The following is a 24,506-nucleotide window of genomic DNA, read 5'->3' on the forward strand; positions in this document are numbered from 1 at the left end:
CATCTGTCACACATTCTACCCCCATCCAGCCACTTTATTGCTCATAACCTGGTTCTCCAGGGACAAGAAAGCAGATGAATCTCTTTTAAATCCTTCAAGAGACTCCTGACAGAGTAAAGCAGAAACCTCCAACTTCATTTGGCACAGACATTGGGTGCTGAGAAATAACAGTAACGGCTGAAGAAGCAAGCGAGGGACAGGTGAAAAGTCCTTTACCCCTATTAAGACCCTCCATCTCACAACATGCTTCCCATTCTTCTCTTTCTCACAGAAATTATAAAGAAAGTGAAGAAGCCCCCTCCTCTGTGTCGCCCAAACATAGCCCCCGAGGTGGCCCCCCTGATGTGCCTCCAGGTAATGAAGCAATGCTGGGCTGAAGCCCCTGAACGACGTCCAACCTTTGAGGAGATATTTCATAAGGTTGGTGAATACAGCAGTAGGTGTAATTCCATTGTTTGTACTTGGCGGGGAAGTGTTTTGTTGTTTTGGGTTTTTTTCTTTAACTGAGTTATTAAAGAATGAAGAAGTGGAAGAGCCCTAGACTTGTCCTGACCTTGAGGTGGTGAAGCAGCCTGGACATGGGCTTGATGTCTTCGCATCTGCAGTGTACCTTCACAGATTGTCTCATGGAGATCAATGATTTGTAAATTTTAATAGCACATTTATATCTTTTCCTTTTTTTTTTTTTTAATCTACCGAAGTGTTTAAAAGGTGAGGAAAAGGAAAATTTGCCAAAGATTGTTAAACACAAAGATACAACATTTGGCATAGGAGGTCTCTCAGCTCCAGATTGGTGGAGGACGGGAGAACATCCCAGGGAAATATGACTGTACTTGATCCCAGTTTGAAAAGCTTTCTTAGACATCTCTTACTGGCCAGTCTCATGGGCAGGCATTGGCAAAATAAGCCCCCTTTCTGATCCAGTAGTTCAGTTCCTATGTCCTTATGAGGTCATAGAATCATAGATTTCTTAAGGTTGGAAAAGATCTTCAAGATCATCAAGTCCAACTGCCAACCCAGACCACCACTATGTTTGACACTAAACCATGTCCTCAAGGGCCACATCCACAAGTTTTTCAAACACTCCAGGGACGGTAACTCCGCCACTTCCCTGAGCAGTTTGCCGCTATGCTTTACAACCCTTTATGGGAAAAAAGAATTTTCTTAATATCCAGTCTAAACCTTCCTTGACACAACTTGAAGCCATTTCCTCAAACCAAGTGTTAAACCCCAGTCTAGCTTTACTGGGTGCACACTTTGATTTTAGACTTCAAGAGATTTTGTCCATATGAATTCTTGCAACCAACTCTGGTTCTTTGATACTTTGAGTTCATGTCCGGAGAAAAGGCTACACACTTTTCTCTAAGAGACTTTTTCTTTTAATTTGGTGAGAAAATAGGCATTTTGGCAAAAAGGGGTTTACAGAGATTACATGCAACTTCACAAAAGTATTACAACAGGCTACTAGGACTTGCTATAGCGTAGGGAACTTTTGTTACACCCAGCAAACACAAAACCCTATACAAGCTAAATGAGATACCCACAACTTAAGTGAAATACAGAAAATAGGTGTTTAAGTTACCCACAAGAGGAAGAAAAGAGTAAAGGAAGAGAGATTAAGAGAAGAAAGAATAAAGAGAGAAAAATATAGTTACCACTGGAAGATCACATGTTGACAACTTCAAGGACCTTATGCGTGCCTCTTTATCTACTGTGGCCCCTCTCTCTTGGCAGGACCTTTGGTTCTCTGACCACTCGAGTGTCTTCCTAGCCAAAGGGAGGGGTTCTGAAGCCAATCAGGGGCTCCAGGGGGTGTGGTGTGGGCAGGCTACCAGTCAGGCCTTGTTGGTTGACAGGCCAGCCACATGGGTCTCAGTGCTGCCCTGTGCTCTTCATGGGCACAACCGTGTTGGCTACAGGCCTTACATGTGCCTTCCTGCCATGGGCCTGCAGATCATCTGCCTGCAAGCCTAGCCTAGCCCTTCCCCCAACACACATGCTCCCCCAGAAGGTGGTTCTGACCCAATAATTACTGATCTACTGATTTGCTTGGTCTAACACCAAGTAAACAAACATCCATAATTTTTACCTTTTGGTTCTATGAATCTGGGAATAATTTTAGACCCAGTGACTCCACTGTTGAATCTAAGGCAGCTTTAGAAGCCACAAGTTATCCAAAGGTTCCAGAGATTCAACTTCAGGTCAGGAAGAGAAATCACTACAAGAATAGAAAATGGAGGTGGCAGTACACGTACATGCCAGAGTGTAAAGCTGGATTTAAGTGCAGTAACATGTAAGCAGGTTGTAAGTGTTCCTAATACGCTGAAATTTGTACCTCTGAATGCAAAGATTTGCAAGTCACCCTAAAGATTGGTCATGGGATAAATGGGGTTGCAAACCTGCAGCCTGATAAGACTCCATAACAACAATGTTGACAACTACTGTAAGGTGATGTAAGGGAACTGTCACTGAAAGTTCATAGATGAGCAACATGCTCCTGGGCAGCTTCCATAGCTATTGATGCAAATTCACCTTCTAATTTGCCTTTTTCCTTTATTGTTGAACTCTTCCCATTGATAAAGCCAGTCCTTAGCACTGAACCTTGAAAATAAGTGTTTGCTTTTCATTCCTTTCCAAACTTAGAGTGATACAGTGGTGTAATGAGATGGACAAATAACTCTACACTTTTATTTTCCAGTTCAAAACAATCAACAAAGGGAAAAAGACCAATATCATTGACTCAATGCTCAGGATGCTTGAGCAATACTCAAGCAACCTGGAAGATTTAATCAGGGAGCGAACCGAAGAGCTAGAAATTGAAAAACAGAAGACAGAAAAACTACTGTCACAAATGCTTCCCCCGTAAGTACTGGTACTTTAGGTGGTATAAAGAAAACCCAAACCAAACCAAATAACCCATAGCTTGACTGGATAAAAATCTTCCCCAGAAGTGAGCAACACTGTACAGCTGACCCCTAATTTTGGCCAGCACCTTCCAATCAAAGTAAGAAACTTTAATCAGTACTTGTTACAGCCATATAGAACTTTGTATTTAGTGAAAGATACTCTGAACAAGCAGGACAAAAGAGTTTCAGCTCTTGGGCATGCAGCAGAAAAGGGTTTGTGCCCTGCCAACTTTGCTGGTGTTGTTATTTCAGATCAGTGGCAGAAGCCCTCAAGACTGGTGGCACTGTGGAACCGGAGTATTTTGACCAGGTGACTATCTACTTCAGTGACATCGTGGGCTTCACATCCATTTCAGCCCTCAGTGAGCCCATTGAAGTAGTTGACCTTCTGAATGACCTTTACACACTGTTTGATGCTGTTCTTGGAAATCATGATGTTTACAAGGTGAGAAGTAGTTTTATTCTATGTCTCCTTTCCATCTTTTTCAATTTTTTAATTTATTTTTTTTAATGTAATGGTATTTGCTAGGTGGAGACAATTGGTGATGCCTACATGGTTGCTTCAGGACTACCAAAACGGAACGGGAACAAGCACGCGGCTGAGATAGCCAACATGTCCTTGGACATCCTCAGTTCAGTAGGAACATTCAAAATGAGGCATATGCCAGACATTCCCCTCAGGATACGAATTGGGCTGCACACAGGTAAGCAGCAGCACCCACCTGCACCTGAACATCAAAGAACTCCTTCACAATTGTATTTCCAGCTTCAAATGCTTTATTCGCTCCTGCCCCCAAAAAAACACTCTTACAAGACACGTTAAAATCTTCCATATCAACAGGGGCATTAAAATGGAAACAAAGAGGGTTTGTGGAGGAGAATGGCTAAGTATCATTTCAGGGAGAAATTGTGTATTCTGTCCCAGTTAGGAACTGCATCCAGATTATTAGTCACAAGGGTTTCATTGTACGGATGGATCTTTGATGTGCCATAGGATCTTCAGTGGTGGGATACAAAGACATCCAGTGATGTCTACTCTATTCTGAAATTAAAAAGCACAGAAAAACTGGCATATAAAGTGAAAGAATAAAAAAATTGGTGATATTTATTACAGGTAGGACATACTGGAAGAAAAATATGATACAGATCTTAAGAAAAAGTTATGTTATAAAGAAAACAAATTATCTCTAATGTAGAAGTCATAATCTAGTCAATTAACAGAAAAACGGCTTGTTTAAAAAGAAAAGAGGAAGTTCTTTTCTTTTATAAATCTAAAAAATATAATTAAACTCCAAAATAAACAAAAAAAAAACAAACAAAAAAACCAAGTCTGCCATTACATAGGCAAAAATATGATTTTTAAATGTAGGAAAATACATCTGCTATTATCATGGAATCAATATTTTTACAAGAGATATGAACCTTCATAATTTTACACACTTTGTAGTCATCCACTAATAGATTTTTCCCATCTGTTTGTTACCAGACTTCTTGCCTCTTCCTCTACAGTATCAGGTAATGCCCATTGTGGGAAGCCAAACAATGAAAAAGACTGCCCAGGAATCTCACCCAATATTACAGGAGGTTTAATCCTCCTACCTATCTGATAATGTCCACATTTTTGCAACTGTGTCATGCAAGCATTTTACAGATGTCAGTACTCTGGTTTCTGTTATACATGTTGGGAGACAGAAGGAGAAGAAAGGAAGTATCTCACCCAGAATATCCAAAGAACAGACCTGTGACTTGAGCAGAGTTAAGATTAATGTTTCATATCTCCTAGACCTTGCAAGATCTTCCTTTGGGGATATCTCTTTAAAATTCATCTCCCTGCTGTTTTCTTTGAAGTTTGGGAGCCTTAGGTGGCCTTTCACAGAAGTCTAAAGTGTTAAAGGAATGATTGCAGGAGCACTGTGTATTTAATACTCTATCAGAAATTACGTGAGACTATGGCCCAGGCTTATCTTGCCCAGAACAGGAGTCTCTGGAGCACAAGGGGCACGTTTTCAACATGGAAAGAGAGGAAATTGATGTGCAACATCTGCTGCTGCCTGTTGACAGCAGGTCTGCAATGTGTCTTCCATACAGTATGCCAAAAAATCTATCCCTAGGTGATATGTACAGGGGGTAGTTATATTTTTTCTTGATTTTATGAACTCTAGGTAGCTGGAATGCAGAATTGCTAAGAATTGTTGTATTGGGTGTGAGAGGAAGAGGGGGAGGAGTTGGTGTTTTCTTTCTAAAGAAGCAGGAATCAGATCTTGTTTTGCACAGATCTAGCAGCATCGTACTGACATGGGAGCAGCCACAAATCCATGTTCCAAAGCAAACCAGCTCTCTGAGCCACTGAGCTGACAGCAGAGTTTGATTAACCTTAGACCTTATTTCTCCTGAGAAAAGAAGCATGAAGAGGGAATCATCAGCATCATGAAAGCATTGAGGAGGCACTTGGGGGAGAGGAGAGTTTGGCTGACACTTTCACTGTACTGGAAAGGATGGAGAATGGGTGTGACCCCCAGTTGTGCAGTTCAACTGCTCTCTGGAAAGTGGTGTCAAGAAAAGCTCATGATCACCTCTTTGAAAAAGCAATAAATGCAACTTGGGCATGTGCTGCCCATATCCTTTCAACCCCAATGGAGAGCTGCACCTCTGGAAACTTCTCCTGGCCCATGTCCGTGGTCCACTTATGGCAATGCATGGGTGAGGCAAAGTGGACAAGAAGACCAAGGTTTGGTCTGCAGTTTGTCCCCTGCTTTAAATGAATCCTGGAATCTTGTCTCTCCACTCTTGACTTCACTGCATGTCCAGGATAACTCAGTTGACTCAGCTGTTTCCATACCATCCATATCTGGGCTGGAGCTGGACAGCTGGGGAGAGTGGTGGTGAGAGGACAAGCTTTTCCGCTGAGGCTGAATATTTGTTTATCGGTCAGGCTCTCTGGCAGTCAACCCTGTACTTTGCAGCACCACTGATGGTTGTTGCAGAGTATTAGCCAGAACCTCTCATTAACTGATCCTTGCAAGCCCTGGCAAAGAGCCATTTCAAAGCAAACCTGTGAACCTATGTAATTAAATAACTAGGCCATAACATTCTCATCACAGGGTGTCTGGTTTCCTCTGAAACTGGTTACTGTGGGAGACTTACCACTGGAAATTTTTACTAGCCTTTTGCTGAAGCTGTCTAGACAAGGGAGAACACACCCAGGCAGTGAAGGCAGTGAGTGAATTAAGTCTTAGATGCTTTCAACACAGAGAAGTCTTTTGGGAATGGTTATGCCATAGGGTTGGTTTTGAACTAGGAATTTCCTGCATAGGTACCTCAGCCTAAAAATCTGGCCTCTCCTAGGTTCCCAGAAATGGCTAGATGATTGCACTGACTGAGTAGGAAACCTGAATTTAGGCACCCACATGGAGGTATTTCCAGGGTTTTTAGGGAGCCTGCATTCTTTTTGAGGACACATAAGTGAACCCTGGAGAACTGTTCAGGTGCAGGAATAGAAAGTCTCTCACAGCTCAGTTGACCAGATGACTTGTCTCCACTGACAGCAGTAGAAGCTTGACTCCCTTTACTTGTGCTTCTTAAGATGGAATCAAATCCTCTTCAGTGAGGACTGTTTTTTTTTGACAGGAACCATCTTTTTGTGTCCCTGCAACACCTACTACAGAAGGAGCTTTGTTCCTTACTGAGATTTCTGACTGCTGCTGTCATGTCATCACCACAAGAAAAAGAGAGGAGATGCTTTCTGAGAAAGTGTTTTCTCAGGGAAAGCTCTTATTGAAGCGTGAATTAAAAAGTCTCCAACATGACCCTTTTTTATGTATATGTCACATTAGCATGCACAGATTAAAGACCACTTAGGTAAGCGTTAGGTCCTTGGCCCAGAAGTCTTAACAGGGCCCTTACAGTTATGCTATAGAAGTGCCTATAGACTAAAACCTGAAAAGACTTCCTGTGATGGATATAGCTCCTCTCCTGAAAAGCTTGAAACAAATTAGAATGTACCAATAAGGATGGGAATTAAATTGGAAGGTATTCTGAGGAACAGCGTCTTGTCCAAAGTTCATTGACGGTTGAAAAAACCCAAACCTTAAATTAGGTTTTTATGATTTCTATCAGTCTCTGCATGCTGTGTTTGATCCAGATATGCTGTTTAAATCCTTGTAACATTTTTGGTATGACCCATTCTTCCTGTCTCTTTTTTTTTCTGATATTTAATCTAGCAGTGCTTCATCAGGTAAGAGTTAAAATCTGTCTCACCTCTCAGTTTGCATCCTCATAAAATATATTAAAATCCAGTAACTTTGTGCAGCAACAACTTTTCAGAGGTTACAACAATAGGGGTTCTTGCAAAGTTTCCTGTAGGTTTCAGCTATGGAGTTTCATTGCCCTTAAGATGTATCTGAAAGAATCAATTTTTGTAAATAAGGCTAAAATCACAGTAAAATAACATTGTACTAAAACAAGTACCTGATTGCTTCTAAATTAGGCTACAGTTATATTTGTTACTGTTTTAAAAACAAATAATTTAACCCGCCAAACCCCCAACACTTTAACATACAACCTTATCTATAGCATCATTTCAGGTACTGTTGATGATGTACAGTGTTCCCATCTCTTGTAAACTTGCATGGCAAAAGATTTCCTAGATATCAGTTATACTAAATCTTAACTCAGAAGGATCAAGACATTGAAAAGGCAAAGACATATCTCATAAATGCATCTAATGGAAAATACAGTGCCTCCTGTCTTTTCTTTGCAAGAAACCCCACATCTCCTTACATTGCTTTTATTTTGCAAGCCTGATATTTTATACTGTGGGTGATGAAATTTAGTATCTTATCTTTCAGAGTGCAGTCTAAACATTAGCTAAGCCATGTGCCATGGATGACAATTGTCTACGGTGTTTGTCTGTCGCACATTTCATCTCTCAGTGTGTGCATGTTCTTGTGAATCCTGCAGTGAATCTTGTGAATCCTTGTGAATCCTTGTGAATCTTGTCTCCATGAGAACTTGGCATCAATTCTTTGGAAGCTACTTTGGAAGTGAATGGATTTTGTACAAAGAATGAAATAAAAGAAAAAAAACCAGGTTTTGGCTAGAAAGGCAAGCTAATGATGATTTCCTTTCCCAGGAGGGGACACAGGGTGGTCCAGAGTGCTGCCAGCAGCTCTGGGCTTCCAAGGCTGATTTTTAATCCTGTTTCGTTGTGATACAGGGCATATCACAGGATCTGAACTTTCATCTTCTCACATGGAAAAAGGTCTTTTTAAAATGAGACTATGGTAGTCCTTGAGTTTCTGTGAACTCTGGACAAACTTATCCCAGATGATGGTAAATTGAGGTCCTACCACGCATGACCTTTCTCAGGCATAAAACACCAGTGTGCAATCCAGACCAGTGCTTAATTTTTGATTGCTTATAGCAAGCACTAAGATCAGTGAGATCTTTGAAAACTTTTCTTCTGCATTTACAAGTGGCTTTTTGGATATCAGAGGAGAGGATGAGATTTGTTTGTCAGTGAGCCCCAAGATTTGTGCAGTACCATCTGGGTTACACAGATGATGTGTCTTTCAGGGCCTTGTGTGGCAGGCGTGGTGGGGCTGACCATGCCACGGTACTGCCTCTTTGGAGACACGGTGAACACGGCGTCACGGATGGAGTCCACGGGCCTTCGTGAGTATTTGGGACAGTCCCTGGGGTGGGTGGTTGAACTAACTTCTCAAGAGAGATGAAGAAATGCACATCTGTAATTATAAGCATTGCAACTGAAAAAGGGCAAGTCAAATGACAAAATTCAAAGCAGCCTGAAGGACAGGGCATCAGCTTTGCAATTGTAGGTCAGCCTTTATGACCCTGCCTTCAAGACCCTGCCTTCCATCTCCAGTCCACTAATTTGAATCCCATCAACTAAAATCAACATGAATCTTGCCCTAGTTTTCTCTGACATAGGTTGCATCTTGCTTTCAGTCAGTGCTGAGAACCCTTAATTCAGAGCTGTTCTTGCACAGTAAAATAATGCATTTACCTGTCACGACCAGTACAAAGCAAGGGTTGAAGCACACAAGGGCGTTGCTTCCATCATACCCTTGGTTGTAGAAAGTCTCACTGAGATGGAAGCAGCAGGAGCACTGCAGATACAAGAGCATTGTTATACATTAGTAGAAATGCATATAGATAACTAACAACAGGAAAACTGTAGGTTAGTCTCTCAGGAAATGTAGCTCATAGCTATGAGGTCTTCCTCTACATACTCCAACTGATGTTCTTCTTTTAGATTATTATACCAAAAAAAAATTAATTGGCTCATCCCCCATCATTCAAGAGGAAAGGGAATTTGATTGACACAATTGAAATAAAAGCTCAATAAAAACAAAAAAGAAAAGTATCTTTGAACTTTTCTTTGAAAGAAAAGTTTTAGAAACATTGTCTGGCTTGTTCACACCAGCATAACAATAACAAATTTCAGGGAGTTCCAGCAAGGGCTGTAAAACAAGTTGGGAGAGTTAGGAATTCAGTAAGATTCTCCACCTTTGCCCTTTTTGTTCACAGACTTAATGGTAGCTCTGGGTGGAATCAATTACTGAAAGCCCAGACAGATCTAGTTGCATAGCCACATTTTCTTTATGTTCCCTTGCAAACTCCATCTCTCTGCTCTTCATCCCAGCTTTCTATTTATGTTGGGTGTCTGGAGCAGGACAGTTAGTTATTTTAGGGTTTTTTTCCCATTCCCTAGTTATTCTGTGGCAATAGATAAAACAGCAATCCAGCTGACAATGTCACTGGAAAAATCACTATCTTTGTTGAGCTGGGCTTCTGCAGTTAGTGTGTTTGGTATCCATCTGCAAGAAGCCCCCAGTGTGGATCTCCTCTGCCCCTGTGCTTGTTACAGCCCTGCCTGAAAGGATCCATCAGTCAGCATTGAACTCTATGTAGAGGAGCACCACACAGCTACACCGGCTACACACCTGCATGCTTTGGAGCACTTTTACTCATCAGTATGAAGCAGTGGGGAATTTGCAGCCTGTGTGCAGCATAGTGATTCAGCTGTTTTGCTTTCTGTTCCCAGCTTACAGAATTCATGTCAGCCAAAGTACAGTGGATACACTTCGGAGTCTGAATGAAGGCTATGAAATCATACCTAGAGGGAAAACAGAACTGAGGGTAAGAAGGGCCGGGGCTGTGCGAAGCACTTCACAAGGGAGTCTTCTTGTTTAGAGAATTTACATAGTAAGGTCTTGTTTGGCCTTCATCCACCACTCTTCTGCTAAATCCTTCCAAAATTGTCCCTTCCAGTTGTTTCAGTACATGAGGTGGTTATTGAAGCACTGTGGGGTTGAGCAATCAGCTGTATGCACTGGATATAAGTATTTATTTAGTACTCTATTTAGTTCACCTTAAGAGAAGCTGCTACTTCTCACAAGAAGTACTAAAGAGTAGTACAACAAGAGAGTACTAAATAATTCAACCATCATTTCTACCCTTACGTAGTTAATAGACAGACTTAGAATCTTTATTTGCCTTAAACATCTAGAATTAAAGCTCTGAATACGGCCTCGGGCCCTCAACAATCTTTCATGACAAGTGGATTCATCTCATCTGAGTTCATATGTCTGCAAGTGGAGATCGGAGGTAATTATTCCAGGTTTAGTCAATGGAAAGAAACCTTTACACAGTTAGTGGAGATAAATTGGCACTTCAGAAAATTATTAACCTGACGTACTGTCAGGGTCCAGTTTATGTGAAGATGAATGGTTCCTCCACTTCTTCAGTCAAGGGTGATTGACTGATATAGATGCCTACAGTTCACCAGATGTATCACACCTTAAAAGCTAAATCATCAGTGGTGGGAGAGGAAGTTATATTCTGATAATCAGTCCAGAAAGAGTTGTAAAATCTCTCAATTAATAATGCTAGTGCTGCCAAATAAGGTGATTAGAGATCCTGTAGTTTCCCATTTCTGTTAAATTGTGTAGTTTCAATGACCCAGATCACTAGGAGTCATTTGTAAATGACAGTTTGAATAAGGATAATGAATATCCTGCTTTAGGATAATGAAATTCAAATAATCCCTGAGCTGTTTGGAAGGACAGCCCAAGATTTCCAGCCATGGTCTGTCTCTGGAGATATATGAAGCCAGAGAAATCCAGAGGAAATTACGTATTGAGCAGAGGGCAATCAGAAAGCTGCTCTTTATCTGGATTTTTTGTTTTATTTTAGGGTAAAGGAGTAGAAGACACATATTGGCTAGTTGGGAAAAAAGGCTTTCTGAAGCCCTTACCTAAACCTCCTGAAATAAAACCAGGGTAAGTGTGACTCCATCACTGTTCAATACATTCATTATAAGGTCCTTTTTGGAGTTTGCGGGCTGAATATCTGTCTTTCCATGTTATCTGTTTGCAAAGTCTCTATCATTTTCCTTAGGTGACTTGTATGTTCAGGCATAGTACTGAGACCGAGAAGTTATGTGGTTTCTTCAGCTCCTCTCCTTAGTGGCAGTTCCCAAGTGACATGGAAGCTTGCTACTTCTCCCCTATACTCCCTTGGAGACTGAGCACCAGGGAGTTACTTCCTTAATCTCCTTCATACTCTCTGTGCATATGGGAGACGCACAGGTATGGACACTTTTAGGTCTCTGCTGTCATCAGTGTATGGGTGACACTCAGATTTTTCTCTACCTCCATCAAAATTCCTGCAGAAGACACCAACCTCATCCAACATATAAATATATTTCTTCCCTTTCACTCTAATATAAAAATAAAGAGACTTTGTGTTATAAATTATGGCACCATTAGGTAACTGAAGACTTAATGATGTTGCCTCCATACAGGTGGTGGTGAGCAAAGATTGATCACACAAAATTCATTAAGTCATTTTCTAGCTTTGCCATGCCTGACTTTGCAAACAGAGTACTCCCTGTTCAGCTGTTACTTGCTGTATGCCTGGAAAGGATGTTGGGGTCAGGACATAAAAACAGAAGTCAGATTTGTTTGACAAGAACAGCGTAGTCACCCACATTAAAAGCAGTCAGTTTTGACTCCCTTTATAGTCAATAAAGAGAAATATAAGCTATGGTGTCTGATTTGATTGGCTTGCTTGGACGTCTGTATTAGAAGATGAATTACCCTTGCAAGGTGCCTCTTTTGTTGACTGTAAAGAGATCCTACAGTGACTACCTCAGAGATAGATGTCTGACAACAAACAAGGTCTGTTTTAATGTGGCTCTGACTTCTCCTGGTCAATCTTGTTCTAAGTATTACCTCATTTCCTCTTAGCAAAATGAAGACTTCTTTTTTTATCTCTCTCTGCACACTGTAGTCGCCTTGGGAGGCTGCATACAGGGCAGTCCATGTGCTCAGAGCCATCCCAGAGCTTTCTAGGAGTAAGGTGGAACTTACAGTATTACAGTACTTGGGGACATCATTTTAAAATTGTTTGGGTGTCAGTCAGGGTGAAAATAGTAGTTTACTGAAAGGCAATTTTGAGAGACAATATTTTGTAGGCCTTGAAGGCATTTTACTGTTAATACTTAACAGAAGTGAGCTATTGAATAATGTGTGTTGATACCAATAATGCATTATTCACGGGAAATATGAAACTTGGAGGAATTTTGCCATATTAGCAAGATGGGCTAGCTTACCATGCAACCAAGGAAGCACTTAGACTTTTACTTTGAGAGTAGATTCTTCTCATCCTGGTTTTATTATCTTAAAGTCATGATTTAAGCCTCTGTTGACTATTGAGATTCTTTTCATCACTCTCAAAGATTCTGGCCTCTGGTCATGTTAACCAAAGTCAAATTAATGCAGGGCTGAGCTGTTTCTAAACATGGATTGTAAACGGCAGAAAATGAATCAGGTCCAGGCACAAAATAAGAGAAGTAAAAAAATGTTCCCATGGATCAGAAGATCTTGAACATCTGTGTGTAACCTCTGTAGAGTCCACCTGTAGCACTGCAGAGAGGGAGGTGGTCTTCTGCTCTTGTCCCAAGGCACAGATCTTCACTGTTCTTTTGCAGTATCTCTGTCCCCACAGATCATCATGCAGCAGTTGAATGAATGTTACAGTAATCATAGGAAAAAGTAAAGTTATACAAAAGAGAATTTGTCCTAGTGAAGTGTCATAATGAAAGTTATACCCCATAGGAACCAAATGTCAAATGACAGAAAGAAGTAACTACTTGTTCCAGCAAGGCAAATATTCGGAGAACTGCCTCATGCATCAGTTGGGCTGTTATCAGATAGGTGTCAGACATTATGTCCTGCTTTTCCAGCCTTATCTTGATGGTTCAGTTTTTGGCACAAAAATGAAGTTGTGTCTCTCTTGTTGGCAAATATGGTGGTTTCAAGTCACGGCCTCATATACTTTCATAAGGATTTCCTAATTTCTGGACTTTTGAGCTGAATAAATTCTTTTTCTAGTCATCTTTTCTCCCTGTCCTCAGGCAACTCCTTTTCTACTTAGGTATTCCCTTACCATGAGATCTATGAGCACTTGCTTTTATCTCACACTTTATTTTGGGACTTAGGTGGCCTAAACATCTACAGGTGGGCAGTTTTGGTGGCCACGCCAAGAGGTGTCTCCTGCTAATGAAGGTTACTAAATTGTCCTTGATCTTATGTCCATACTATGGAATTGGAAACCTTTTGGCCGTGGATTTAAGGGTCACATCCTAGGGATGGAAATTTTGAAGTTCCTTTTTGAGCCATAAATACCTCTTTATAGGTCTGGTCAGATCTCAGTTTTTCCTGCTTTTCATGGGAGCTTTAGGTTAACTTTGCATAACATAGAACAGGGCACACAGTTCCGTTGGCTCTCTAGAATTTTTCTTGCTTCAAGGCAAATTTCTACACCTACACCTGATACTGCCACAGGAAATAATGGCAGATTGGACATAGAGGAGTAAGAAAATTATGAGATAGCAAAAAGAAGCATGCTAAGCAGTCAAGCAGTAGACTACCTGTAGGATAAATATTTTTTTGAGATTTTAGTCAGATAGGTTTAGAGGAAGGCTATACCAGGAGACTAGTTAGGTAGCTGAAGAGCAGACATGATAAAAACACAAAATTGCGAGTATATAAATGTGGGATATTTGAAGTTGACGATGCTCTGGGACAGGCAGAGCCTTGGCAGCACTGGTGGAGCACTCCTCTTGTCCCAAACAGCAGAAAAGACATGAGCTTATGCAAAACTAGCAGATATAAGCCTGACCTGGACTAACTCACAGATGCATTTTGTAAAGCACTGAAAAAATATCTAGGAAAAATTCATTGGCTAATGAAATTCAGAAGAAAAAAACAAGCAAAAACCAAGCAAGCCTAAACGAAAACAAGAGCCAGGATCATGTTCATTTGCTGTTCCAAGGAGATAAGTGACATTCTCAGCCTTCTGAATTTCCAAGTTCAACATCCTGGTTCAGAAATCCTTTGCTTTGGTACTGAATACAGTGTTCAAAAGCATCAGAAGTCCTCTATCCCAACAGGTAGTTTTATCCAGAAACTTTCCCTTTCTAAGATTATTCTAAATTAGTTATGGAAAGTTAACTGGAGGGGGAAAAGTAACACAATTCAGCAAAGAAAGATGCAGATTGTTGATCCTCTCAAGGGTTTTTAACTATGAACTCAGTGCCCAGGTAGATCATATATGATAGTTTTTGATTTTTAACATTGAACCCAGATTCCTGACCTCATATGAAATCATGCAGTAGGTCTTAAGTCCAGAAGGGTCAATAGGTTATCCAGCCCACCACCATTCACAGCAATGAGTGCAGCCTGACATGAGACATCACTGAAAACTGAAGATGCAGGCATGGATAGGAGTGAGTCTGGGGGCTCTCTCATCCTCACATACATGAGGATCATCCCTGGAGGAAGCACTGAGATCCTTGTTTGAAGATAAATGGGTGAGAAACAGCGAAGGATGCTCAAAGAATCCATCTCCTAACACCAAATAAGAATCACCTTTTTATGAGCCGGGAAAAAGGTACCCATTAGGAAAACATGGCTTTTTCTTCTACTCAGCACAAGGTTCTCATTGTTCTGTCTGTATTGATGCACCATGGTATGATGGGAGTTGATTGGTAGAGAGCCTCTGCTGTTGCTGTTGCTGCTGATGTGTCTTTCCCGGGAGAAAGGATTTTATTCAGGCTCCTATTTGAAGTCTTTCATCTGATGCTCTTTTAAATCAGAAATAAAAGAGCTTGTGAGGCAAACAGCAGTAAAAAACTTCTGTTGCCTTCCATAACTGGACTTATGAAACAGTATCAAAATATTTCCTAGATAAACTTTAAATAACATATAACAAGAGCTATCTGGGGAAATCCAAACATCCTCTAGCTCATACTCATAGACTTGATCACCGAATCTTAGGACACATGCTTTTTGCTTCACAATCAATCCCTTCTTTTCAAATTATTTCTGACCCCCTAACATGGCAGCAAAATAAAGAAAAAGGAATATTTTGATCATGGCTGTGGCATAATGATTGTGAGAAAGAAGAGTTTTCTCTGAAATCTGATTGAGGGGAGAGGGAATAAAAGCTGGTGACATCTCCCTTTGAACAAGACTGTCTGACTTGTGATATGGTTGCTTCAGGTTTTATTTTTAAACAAGCTCTTTTTGAGCAAGCTGAGGTTTCTGAAGAATTGACAGGAATATTAGAGAATTGGTGCTGACAGCAAGAAACCCTAAATGCAGTATTCAGAAAGGAAGCAAAGTCAGGACTTTACAGATTTTCTCCTGCTGGCTTTGGAAACAAGGTGGTAGGAAGAGAGGACCTTGGAAAAATAACAGCTGTCTTAAAAAAGACAGAGGATGGGGTGGAGGGTGCAGAACCAGACCTTTCCAGTTGCTCAGACATTAGTGAGTTCAGGAGATGTGCAAGTTCTATTTGCACAGGATCTTTCTTTTTGTTATTGAGCTGTGGATGAAAGGCAAGTCATTATCATAGTTATTTGATACTTGTGTGAGCAATGTTTGAGGTGGACCTCAATCTCATACTGTGCTTCATCCCTAAATACCCTGATCAGGTCTTCACCTTCTGTGGGTCACAACCTGCTGCGCTATTGTGCAGACACAGGCAGTAACATCCTCCACTCCTCTGTGGGTGAGTCCTGCCAAGTGGATTCAAGGAACAAACCACTCACACTCACCCTGTGGCTGAATTTTGCTACTGCTTGCAAAAAGGGTCTGGACACAAAGATTCCTCTTCTCCCTCCAACAGTCAAGATTTAATCTTATTAAATGTTATTTGCCTCCATCTGATCTGGTCATCTTGCATGTCTTTTAAGAGTCAGTGCAGGGAAATAGACATTTCTAGGTGCAGATCTTCTGTCTCACAAAGGATATCTGCTTTGGGATAAACCCCTGCTGTGTTCTGGCAGTGTCAGCTTCCCTCCACTGGCTGAGAAGGGAACACAAGATGTTTGGCTCAGATGAAAATATCTCTGTTGCAGAGAGACAAATGGCAGGAAGCTAAATCCCACTGAATTGTGGATTCCCAGAAGTCATTCCTCATTGAGCCCATCAGGGTTATATCCTTCTGGCTTCCCAGTCCTTTGGACAGAGCCCTAAATGCTCCAGCACTCATGAGGAAGTTTATAAACAGGGATTAATGTTTCTAAAAAGAAAAAGGATGTTCCCAGAGCTGAGGATTTAGGTAAGGAATGGGAGGACAACTTGACTAGACATTTCCATTTGTAGAACAGAACTGACAAAAGAGCTGAAACTTGACTCTGATCTCCCTCAGGAAAGGCTTTTAAATTTGTGGTAAGCTTTCAGAGACAGCTGGCTATCTCTAGGGACAGTTAAATAGGATTTCCATTAGCAAATGTGCCCATACTTTTGAGAGATGAGAGCTCCTGAAAGCAACACCTCTGGAAGACCAAAAGGCACTGAGACAGGAACTGAACCAACCAAAGGTGAGGTCTTCACAGCAGTTTTGTTCTTTCCTTTCCTTTAATTAATGAGGGGAAGGATCAGTGGAATAATGGAATCATTCTCCCAGGATTCATCTTGTCTAATAGATTCTGAAACAGCCATGATAGACATATAATTTGTGCTCCTCAGTCAACAAAGTCATTCATCTTGTCCTGGGAGAAGTGTCTAAGAGTACCAAGAGACCTCTGGAAACTCAAAATTTAATTAGCTGACCTCACTTTTTGTAGTAATTCAAGTTGAAAGGATACAAAATGGGAATAAATAAAACCAGGACCAATATTTGTTTTCCTTTTTCTCACCAGAAGACACTTACCTTTCACTTGGTCTACATTACAGTCTGTTCTTTATTACAGATGAAACTGAACTGGTTCTTTCTCTAATGGCCTGCCTGTTCACTGCAGGTATAGAGCTCATGGGTTACTCCCGGAAGAAATTGCAGAGTTCAAAAGGAGGAAAGCTGAAAAAGCCTTGGCAAAAGGGCCTAGATCTGAGGTAGTAGCTGTAGGACAGTCCCAATGTAGCTCTTCTGCTTAGTGTCTGCTTGCATGTTGTGTGTCTGCACTTTGCTGGTTTCAGTGTCTTTTTTTTTCTTTTTAATTTGTTTTTCTTCCTTTCTATTTTTTTAATATGTTGTATTATTATTCTAAAGTGTTTCATTCAAAATGACAGCAGTAAAGCTGTCTAAAGATAGTAGTAGCCTTGTTGGGTGATTTCCTAGTGAGTTTATGCTCTACTATCATATTAATTCCTGAAAGGCATACAGTATTACTGTGTTTACCTGCAGTGTATTATCAGTCCATTGAATGTTGATGTGCACTGTGCCAGGAGGAGACTAGTACATGGTAAACACAGTGATAAAACTGTTAAAACCTGGAAAAATCCAAATTACCTATTGTTACTTTCCTGTAATGTATATCTCCTGCCTAGTATAATCCCATATCTCATGACATGAAAAAGGATGCAGCTCTGTTATTAATCATTATGGTACCTACGAGTACAAGAAATAATGGATTTAGGGTGATTTGGGTGAAATTCAGAAGTTACATTGAGTATTACAGCATGACCTGAGGTGTCTGATCAAGGAGGTATTACCAGAGCAAGGCTGGCGTGTAAGCTTGCACACCCACACATGCACATGTGTGGTGTCCCCTGAAAATGGTGTATGATTAGATTTTCTTCATAGTATCTCTAAAAACATCAATAATGCTTCTGCTCAGTTCCTCTGAACTAATGTGTATTTAATTTCCACTTTCTTAAAAAAAGGAGAGGTGGATGAAAGCCCAGAGTACCTAGATACAGGATGGTTACAAACCCCTAAGATACAGGCTGATCAGGCTGATAGATGACTATGAAGACTAAAGCTCCATCTAATTTTCTCATAAGGATAAAACCCAGCAGATAACTTTTGGCTGTGTTCCTCCTTCCCAACCACAACTTTTAAAGATTCAGTGTGTGTTACTGGGCTGGTTTATCTCCCTTAAAAGATTTTTAAATTTTGAGGTTCTCCCTATCAAGGACCTGGGCAGAAATTCCTCCTTAAAAAAATAAAAATAAAATAAAATAAAGGATTTAAATATGGGGCCCAGTCCGCAGGGACCTGCAATAAGCACTACCATATGAGAACAATGGCTGCTAAATATAAGCTCCAAGGCACGGAAGACTGCCCTGCTGATTTACACCTAAGAGTACCAGCTAGTCCTCCAAGGCCAAAGACAAAGAGCATCTCTCACTGGGGTTAACCCTGCTTGACAAAACCTGCACATATACTGATACATAAATATTTAGTAGTTATATCACCCACAGGCTGATTAGTAGTATATTATGGAGAAGAGAAGGTCCTTAGTAGCCAACTTGGCTCAATCCATGGGAAATAGCTGAAAAATCAATAAGGCATTCATACCTGGATCTTTTCAACGGTCCTAGTTCAATCCTTCTTGTGTGCATGAAGCTTTCAATGGAGGCAACTAAGTCCTCAACAACTAGTTATTCCCAACATACCTGCTTGGTGGTTCAGTGATGTTTCCAGCTAAGCTACTTTAAATGCTTATGGTGAAAGGGAATATGCCACCAATAACCTTGTTTTTTCTTGGCAGCAATAAAGGAACACTTTCCATAGATCTCAGATATAGTGATCCATGGTCCATTCACTCAGCGTATGATCCTGTTAGTCTGGGACCATAAACAGCTGACAGTCCCAAAGGGTTCTTGCTGCAATAGGATAGGAATCCCCATCTTGGAGTACTTATATTTAGGAGTATTCATCTGGTCTGGAGTCTAGAGGAAGGTCAAGACTCTGATCTTCATGCTCAGGAATCAAATCCTTTAACATAGAAGGAGTGGCTGTGTACTCTGCTGTCTTTAGTGGACACCTTATTTCAAAGAGAAGTGATGGTTCTGGATGGATCTTGGTAAAAATGTTCATCAAAGCATGAGGAACACCTGAGTGCATCTCCAGTTACCAGAAGATAAACCCCTTGACTATATCACTAGTGACTCTTATACTTTGTCCTGTGGTAGGATCTGTGACCTTAACACGTACCTTCCAACCCACTCACGTGAGTGGGATTCAGCCCAGAGCACCATGTTTGTAGAGACACTTGTGCAAGGCTGTAGATGAAACAGCAGCTGAAGACCACGTAGGATAAACAATGGCATCTCAAACACTGCTGGATAATATCCTCAGGCAGATGAATCCCACCCATTGCATCTTAAAATACTTCTGATAAGGAGAAAGGGATTTCTCTCTTTAAACTCAAGACACAACAGAGAACTGTCCCACAGAGAGGTCAGACTCCCTCGGATCTGTGGATTGATCTCACTTTGGAGATGAGACTTAAAGTCCATGCAAGTCAGTCAGAACTCATTTTGGAGTTCTAAGTGGTGAGATTTCACCCCAATTCGATGGGTAGCTGTTGTGTTTATAGAGGGATCCATGGCGTATGAATCTTAGTACGCTCTGTATTGCTCTTTGCTGACCTTTAGATATTTAAGCATACGGGTACCATACAGGTATCCTGCATGGACAAAAGTCTGGGATTACCCAAAAATACAGAGGTTCGATTTTTCAAGTTATTTTCTCTCCTTTTTTTTTCCTTGTTCCTCAAGAATTTGACTCTCCTTCTATTCTGATCTCTCATACTGTGAACTCAGCTTAGCGACAGGAGATCCTTCAAGATTCTTTCTTGTTCAGGAAATACAGTAAACACCCAAATAATTGCATGTTGCTGGCCAAACCATAGACTAGCAAGGTGCAGTTGACCAGCAGATAAGATCATAGAATCATAGATTCATAGAATGCTTTGGGTTGGAACGGGTGTTTCAAGGCCATTTAGTTCAACTCTCCCCTTCCCTCCCTTCCCCTCCCCTTCCCTTCTGTTTTACAGCCACAACTGGCCAGACGTACTGACTAGGAAACTCAAATCTGTCCTGAGGGACACAAAGAGAACACTAACAAAAGCAACCTTTAAAGAGCTGGGGAACATGAAGGAGTCTGATATAAGTTTCGAAGAGGATGAAATTTGAGAAGAGCACAGCAAAGAATTAGTAAGATCGGGATGGACACCTCGAAGCCAATCCAACAGAGCTCACTCTCCGTTTAGTTCCCAATCCCCCAAAAGCAGTATAATTAATGAAGCCTCTTGGCTCTTGCAGAGGGTGAACCTGAACAGGCAGATGAATCCTGACCATCTTCTCTAGTGAAACTGGGAACCAACTCAGAGCTGTATGTGCGCATTTTTTCGGGGGGGGGTCCACTGGGGAGGAACATGATGGTGATGATGATGGTAGTTACAGCTCTTCATGAGCAACTGTCACAAGGATGAACTCGAATATTTTAGCTAGGTCTGCGTAGCAGGACAAACAAGTCTGGCTGCTTTTGGGCCTGGATTTGAACAATAATGCCAAGTGCTAAAATGATTTAACTGTTTTGCATTAAATAATTGTTTTCCTGTTGTTGTAGCAGACTCTGGTTTCATGAAAATCATTGCAATTGAGAAAAAAATGTTTTGGCCAACAACAAAAAAATATTTTTACTCTCCCACAGGTGGAAATTCTGAATCAAAATGTTTTGTTCTTGTATGTCAATTTAAGCTGAAACATTCTCTTTTAAATTGACATTTCAGCTGCAAAAGCCAATTTAATGCTATTTTCAAACTGAAATGACAGTTTTGAATTGAAACAGTTTGGTACGAATCAATATTTATTTCAAATGCCAAAATGAGATTCTGCTCAAAATGTCAAAATATGTCATCTTTGTAAATCCAGATCCAACTGCAAGAACATATACAGGATATCTAAAACATTTTATGTGTTTCATCCCAAAGCAAGATGAAAACAGAATGCCAAGATATTGCAAAACTGAAATGCAGTTCCATTAGCTGAGTAATACTAACAAAATACACTTTTTTTCCTGAAAAAGTGGGGCTGATGGAACAAAGAGTACATCACTAAAGCAGTTCAAAGCCTAAAACCCATCAATCTTTTTCCTTCCCAGTCTCCAAGTGGTCTCTAAGGCACTTGTCTATAAAGGAAGCCTCCCAGTGGGTAAAAGACTTTCTGTAAAGGGTCAACATTTGGCCTGTAGGCACTTCTCACAGAGCACACTTCATCAAGGTAAAACAATTTTGGTGGTGGTCCCTTCTTCTTCTGGCTTTTTTATTCCTGTTCAACATCTGGCTTCTAATAAACTTCTGGAAATTATTATTCTCTCTTCTTCAAGGCTGAAGAGAAGAGCAGGTATGTTAATTCAATGAATATTACCACCAGAAGGTGCTCATTGTGGACACTGAGACCTTTCTCAAGCTCAATTTGCACTCTTCTCATCAGAACAATCTAAGCAGATTTTTACCATTCAGATAATAAATAAGAGTCAACAACCACTTGACAAACATTCTTCAGATATTGCAAATATCTTTATGGAACAAGGCTTCATAAAGCTGAGGAACATAGTGTTTTCTTTACTGTATCAAGTATAAAATGTACACTGCCAAAGTAGAAGCTGTTTGGAGTATAAACATCTGAAAAGCAAAAACAGAAGGGAAATCCATTAATACTATTTAATAATAAGATTTTACTCTATGGCACCTGGTTTTGTGAAAGAAGTTTTGCTTATTTTGTGATGAGAGTAGATATTCCAGGTGGGAGAAGTTGGCCCTTGAATGACATCTGTTAAAAGGCTCATACAACACTTGAGCTGACAAATTAGGATTAGGAAAGCTTTCACTTCCTGCCCTCTGCTCCCCCTCTGTTTGAGAATTCATTCAGAAATAAAGTCCTATGGAAGAGACATGGGGCAGGTAATTCTGACACAATATACCTCAGTATACAGTTCGAGGGAGGGACATTACTGGGGTTGGTTTGTACAAATGTGAGTTTAAAATCAAACAATTTCTCCATAATTCATGTCTTTTCCATTATTTTCACATGTAAAAAACATTTACCAGTGCTGTCCTGCTACATAGCACAGTGGTTTAAATCAACCTGAATTTTCCATCTGAATATGACTGAAACAAGAGGATTTCAATCCATCCTTCTGCACAGTTTTTTCCTTCAGCCTGTAGTCTTTTAAAATAAACAACATTCTTTGAATTTATTTTAGAAAATAAGATAGTAAATCTGTGGGAAAGGGTAGAAGAGAAGCAAAGTTCTATTCACTGATGACTTTAGTAATCCCAGGATAATTCTTAATTCTCTTTGAAGCCAGTGGTTTTTTTTTTTCCTCTTAATTTCAACAGGAAGAGGCCAAGGACTCATCCCTGAGTGTGACCATCTCTACTGTTAGAAACCCATAAAATATATTTATATTTTTCTGACATTATTCTGTTTAGATAGATTTAGGTTCACTCATGAGATTTCTCCTAATACTAACTACGATTACTGTATAAACCTCTAAGTTTGTTAGTTTGCTCCTAAAACTAGTGTTTGGATGTTGCAATGAGGAAGATGTGGGCTGGAAGCAGCAAATGTAAATTTTTGTAACTCCACATGAGACTTCTCAGCTGACTCTGGACAAGACAGTTGGTGGATTCTTGGGTAGTGAAGTGCACACTGTAGAAACCACTATCAACAAGAATCTATCATGTGATTGCTGGAGGTTTTACACTGATGTTATAGAGTGAATTTTAATAGAGTTGTGCAAACCCACTGAGAACTGTAGAAGGTGTATTTGTATGCAATAAACACTCTCTGAATACAGTTCATATTTCATACAGTATTTTCAGCAGTCAATTTATAACATATGACAATAAAGATCCTTGAAGACCTATACCTCCACCTGAAAATCTCATTCTAGTTTGTTTATTTACCTTCAGCTGACTTCTCGGCTTATTTTTCAGCTCTCTGTGCAGATAAGGCACCTGTGGAGCCCCCTGTTCACATATTTGCTTGATTATACAGTAATTTAGAGGCAGGTCTCAAAATGCACAAGTCAGAGGCAGGACAGTCAGGGAGAGAAGGTATGAGATGCAGAAGGACCCCAGGAAGATATGGAGCAGCCACAATGTGGATGGGTGTCCAAACAGCTACAAGGGCTCATGTCTGGGAAAATTTCCTGTGACAGGGGATATTAATGCAAAGAGGGGGCAATACCACTCCCCACAGCACATTTCTTATTAGAAAATATGAAGGTGTTTCTCTGAGTTATGAAATTACAGCCAAGTGAATGCAGGTATAGAGCTGAAGGTGAGTAATCCCAGGATAATTCTATGATTCTGTCCTCACACCAGCAAAGAATCTGTTAAATAAATGCATGGAAAACATCACATCAACCTGCTCCTTTCTATCCATTCAAAGGACATAGTCTGGCAAGGGCCTATGCACAAGCAGATTCTTACACTGCCCTTTACCTATACACTCACACACAGTGGTCATCAGCTGGATGTATCACTGATGAAGGTGTGCTAAGGATTACCTACTGGTGTAGCCACACATCCTTTCTTTCCCCTTCAGGCATGCCAGAAAGCCCTACTGTGGTACTCACTAGCCTCATCTGTGTTAAAAATAATGGTTTGAATCATATAAAGGAATTATAAAATTGTTTAGGTTGGAAAGGACTCTGAGGTCATCTAGTCCTACCGTTAACCCAGCACTGCCAAGTCCACCACTAAACCATGTCTCCAGGTGCCACTTCTGTATGTTTTCTAAATCCCTCCAAGGATGGTGACTCCACCACTTCCCAGTTCCAATGCTTGACAACCCTTTCAATGAAGAAATTTTTCCTAATATCCAGTCTATCCAAACCTTCTCTTGTACAACCTGAGGCTGTTTCCTCTTGTCCTATTGTTTTTTGTCTGAGAGAAGAGACTAATCCCCACATGGATACAGCCGTCTTTTAGGTAGTTGTAGAGAGTGATCAAAATAAAAGAATACATGGAAGAAGGCAGAGAAACTGCAGCTCTTCATGCACAAATTCAAGCTCTGTGAAATGATGGTTTTAGATAAAGCTCTTACAGATAAAACTCAGCCTGATGAAGAGCTATAGGCTTGCTAGGTCAGCTGTAGAATACAGAGAGCTTGATGTACAGGGAGGTTGGATTAGCACATAGAGTTGAAGCAGACCTCCCAAAATGCACTGAGAGCCATTCCATTAAGGATCATTTCCAGACCCTGGGTGTTTGCAATCCTCTCCTCCAGCCTTCTGAAGCTGCTGGGTGAGCAGCAACACACAGTG

At 40.6% G+C, this 24,506-nt stretch overlaps 1 protein-coding gene across 1 annotated transcript in view; it reads left to right on the forward strand.

The window, feature by feature from the left end:
- Window positions 1-20,409, forward strand: part of GUCY2F (guanylate cyclase 2F, retinal) — a 40,741-nt gene extending 20,332 nt beyond the window's left edge. The window contains 9 exon segments of the mRNA XM_017830070.1: window positions 272-420; window positions 2,699-2,862; window positions 3,159-3,351; window positions 3,436-3,610; window positions 8,481-8,579; window positions 9,973-10,067; window positions 11,124-11,215; window positions 17,248-17,332; window positions 20,224-20,409. Coding sequence (XP_017685559.1) covers window positions 272-420; window positions 2,699-2,862; window positions 3,159-3,351; window positions 3,436-3,610; window positions 8,481-8,579; window positions 9,973-10,067; window positions 11,124-11,215; window positions 17,248-17,332; window positions 20,224-20,250 — 1,079 coding nt within the window. The 3' untranslated portion in view covers window positions 20,251-20,409.
- Window positions 20,410-24,506: the final 4,097 nt, after the last annotated feature.

The sequence above is a fragment of the Lepidothrix coronata genome, unplaced genomic scaffold (genome assembly GCF_001604755.1).
Source record: "Lepidothrix coronata isolate B3197 unplaced genomic scaffold, Lepidothrix_coronata-1.0 Scaffold174, whole genome shotgun sequence".
In the NCBI taxonomy this organism is placed as follows: Eukaryota; Metazoa; Chordata; class Aves; order Passeriformes; family Pipridae; genus Lepidothrix; species Lepidothrix coronata.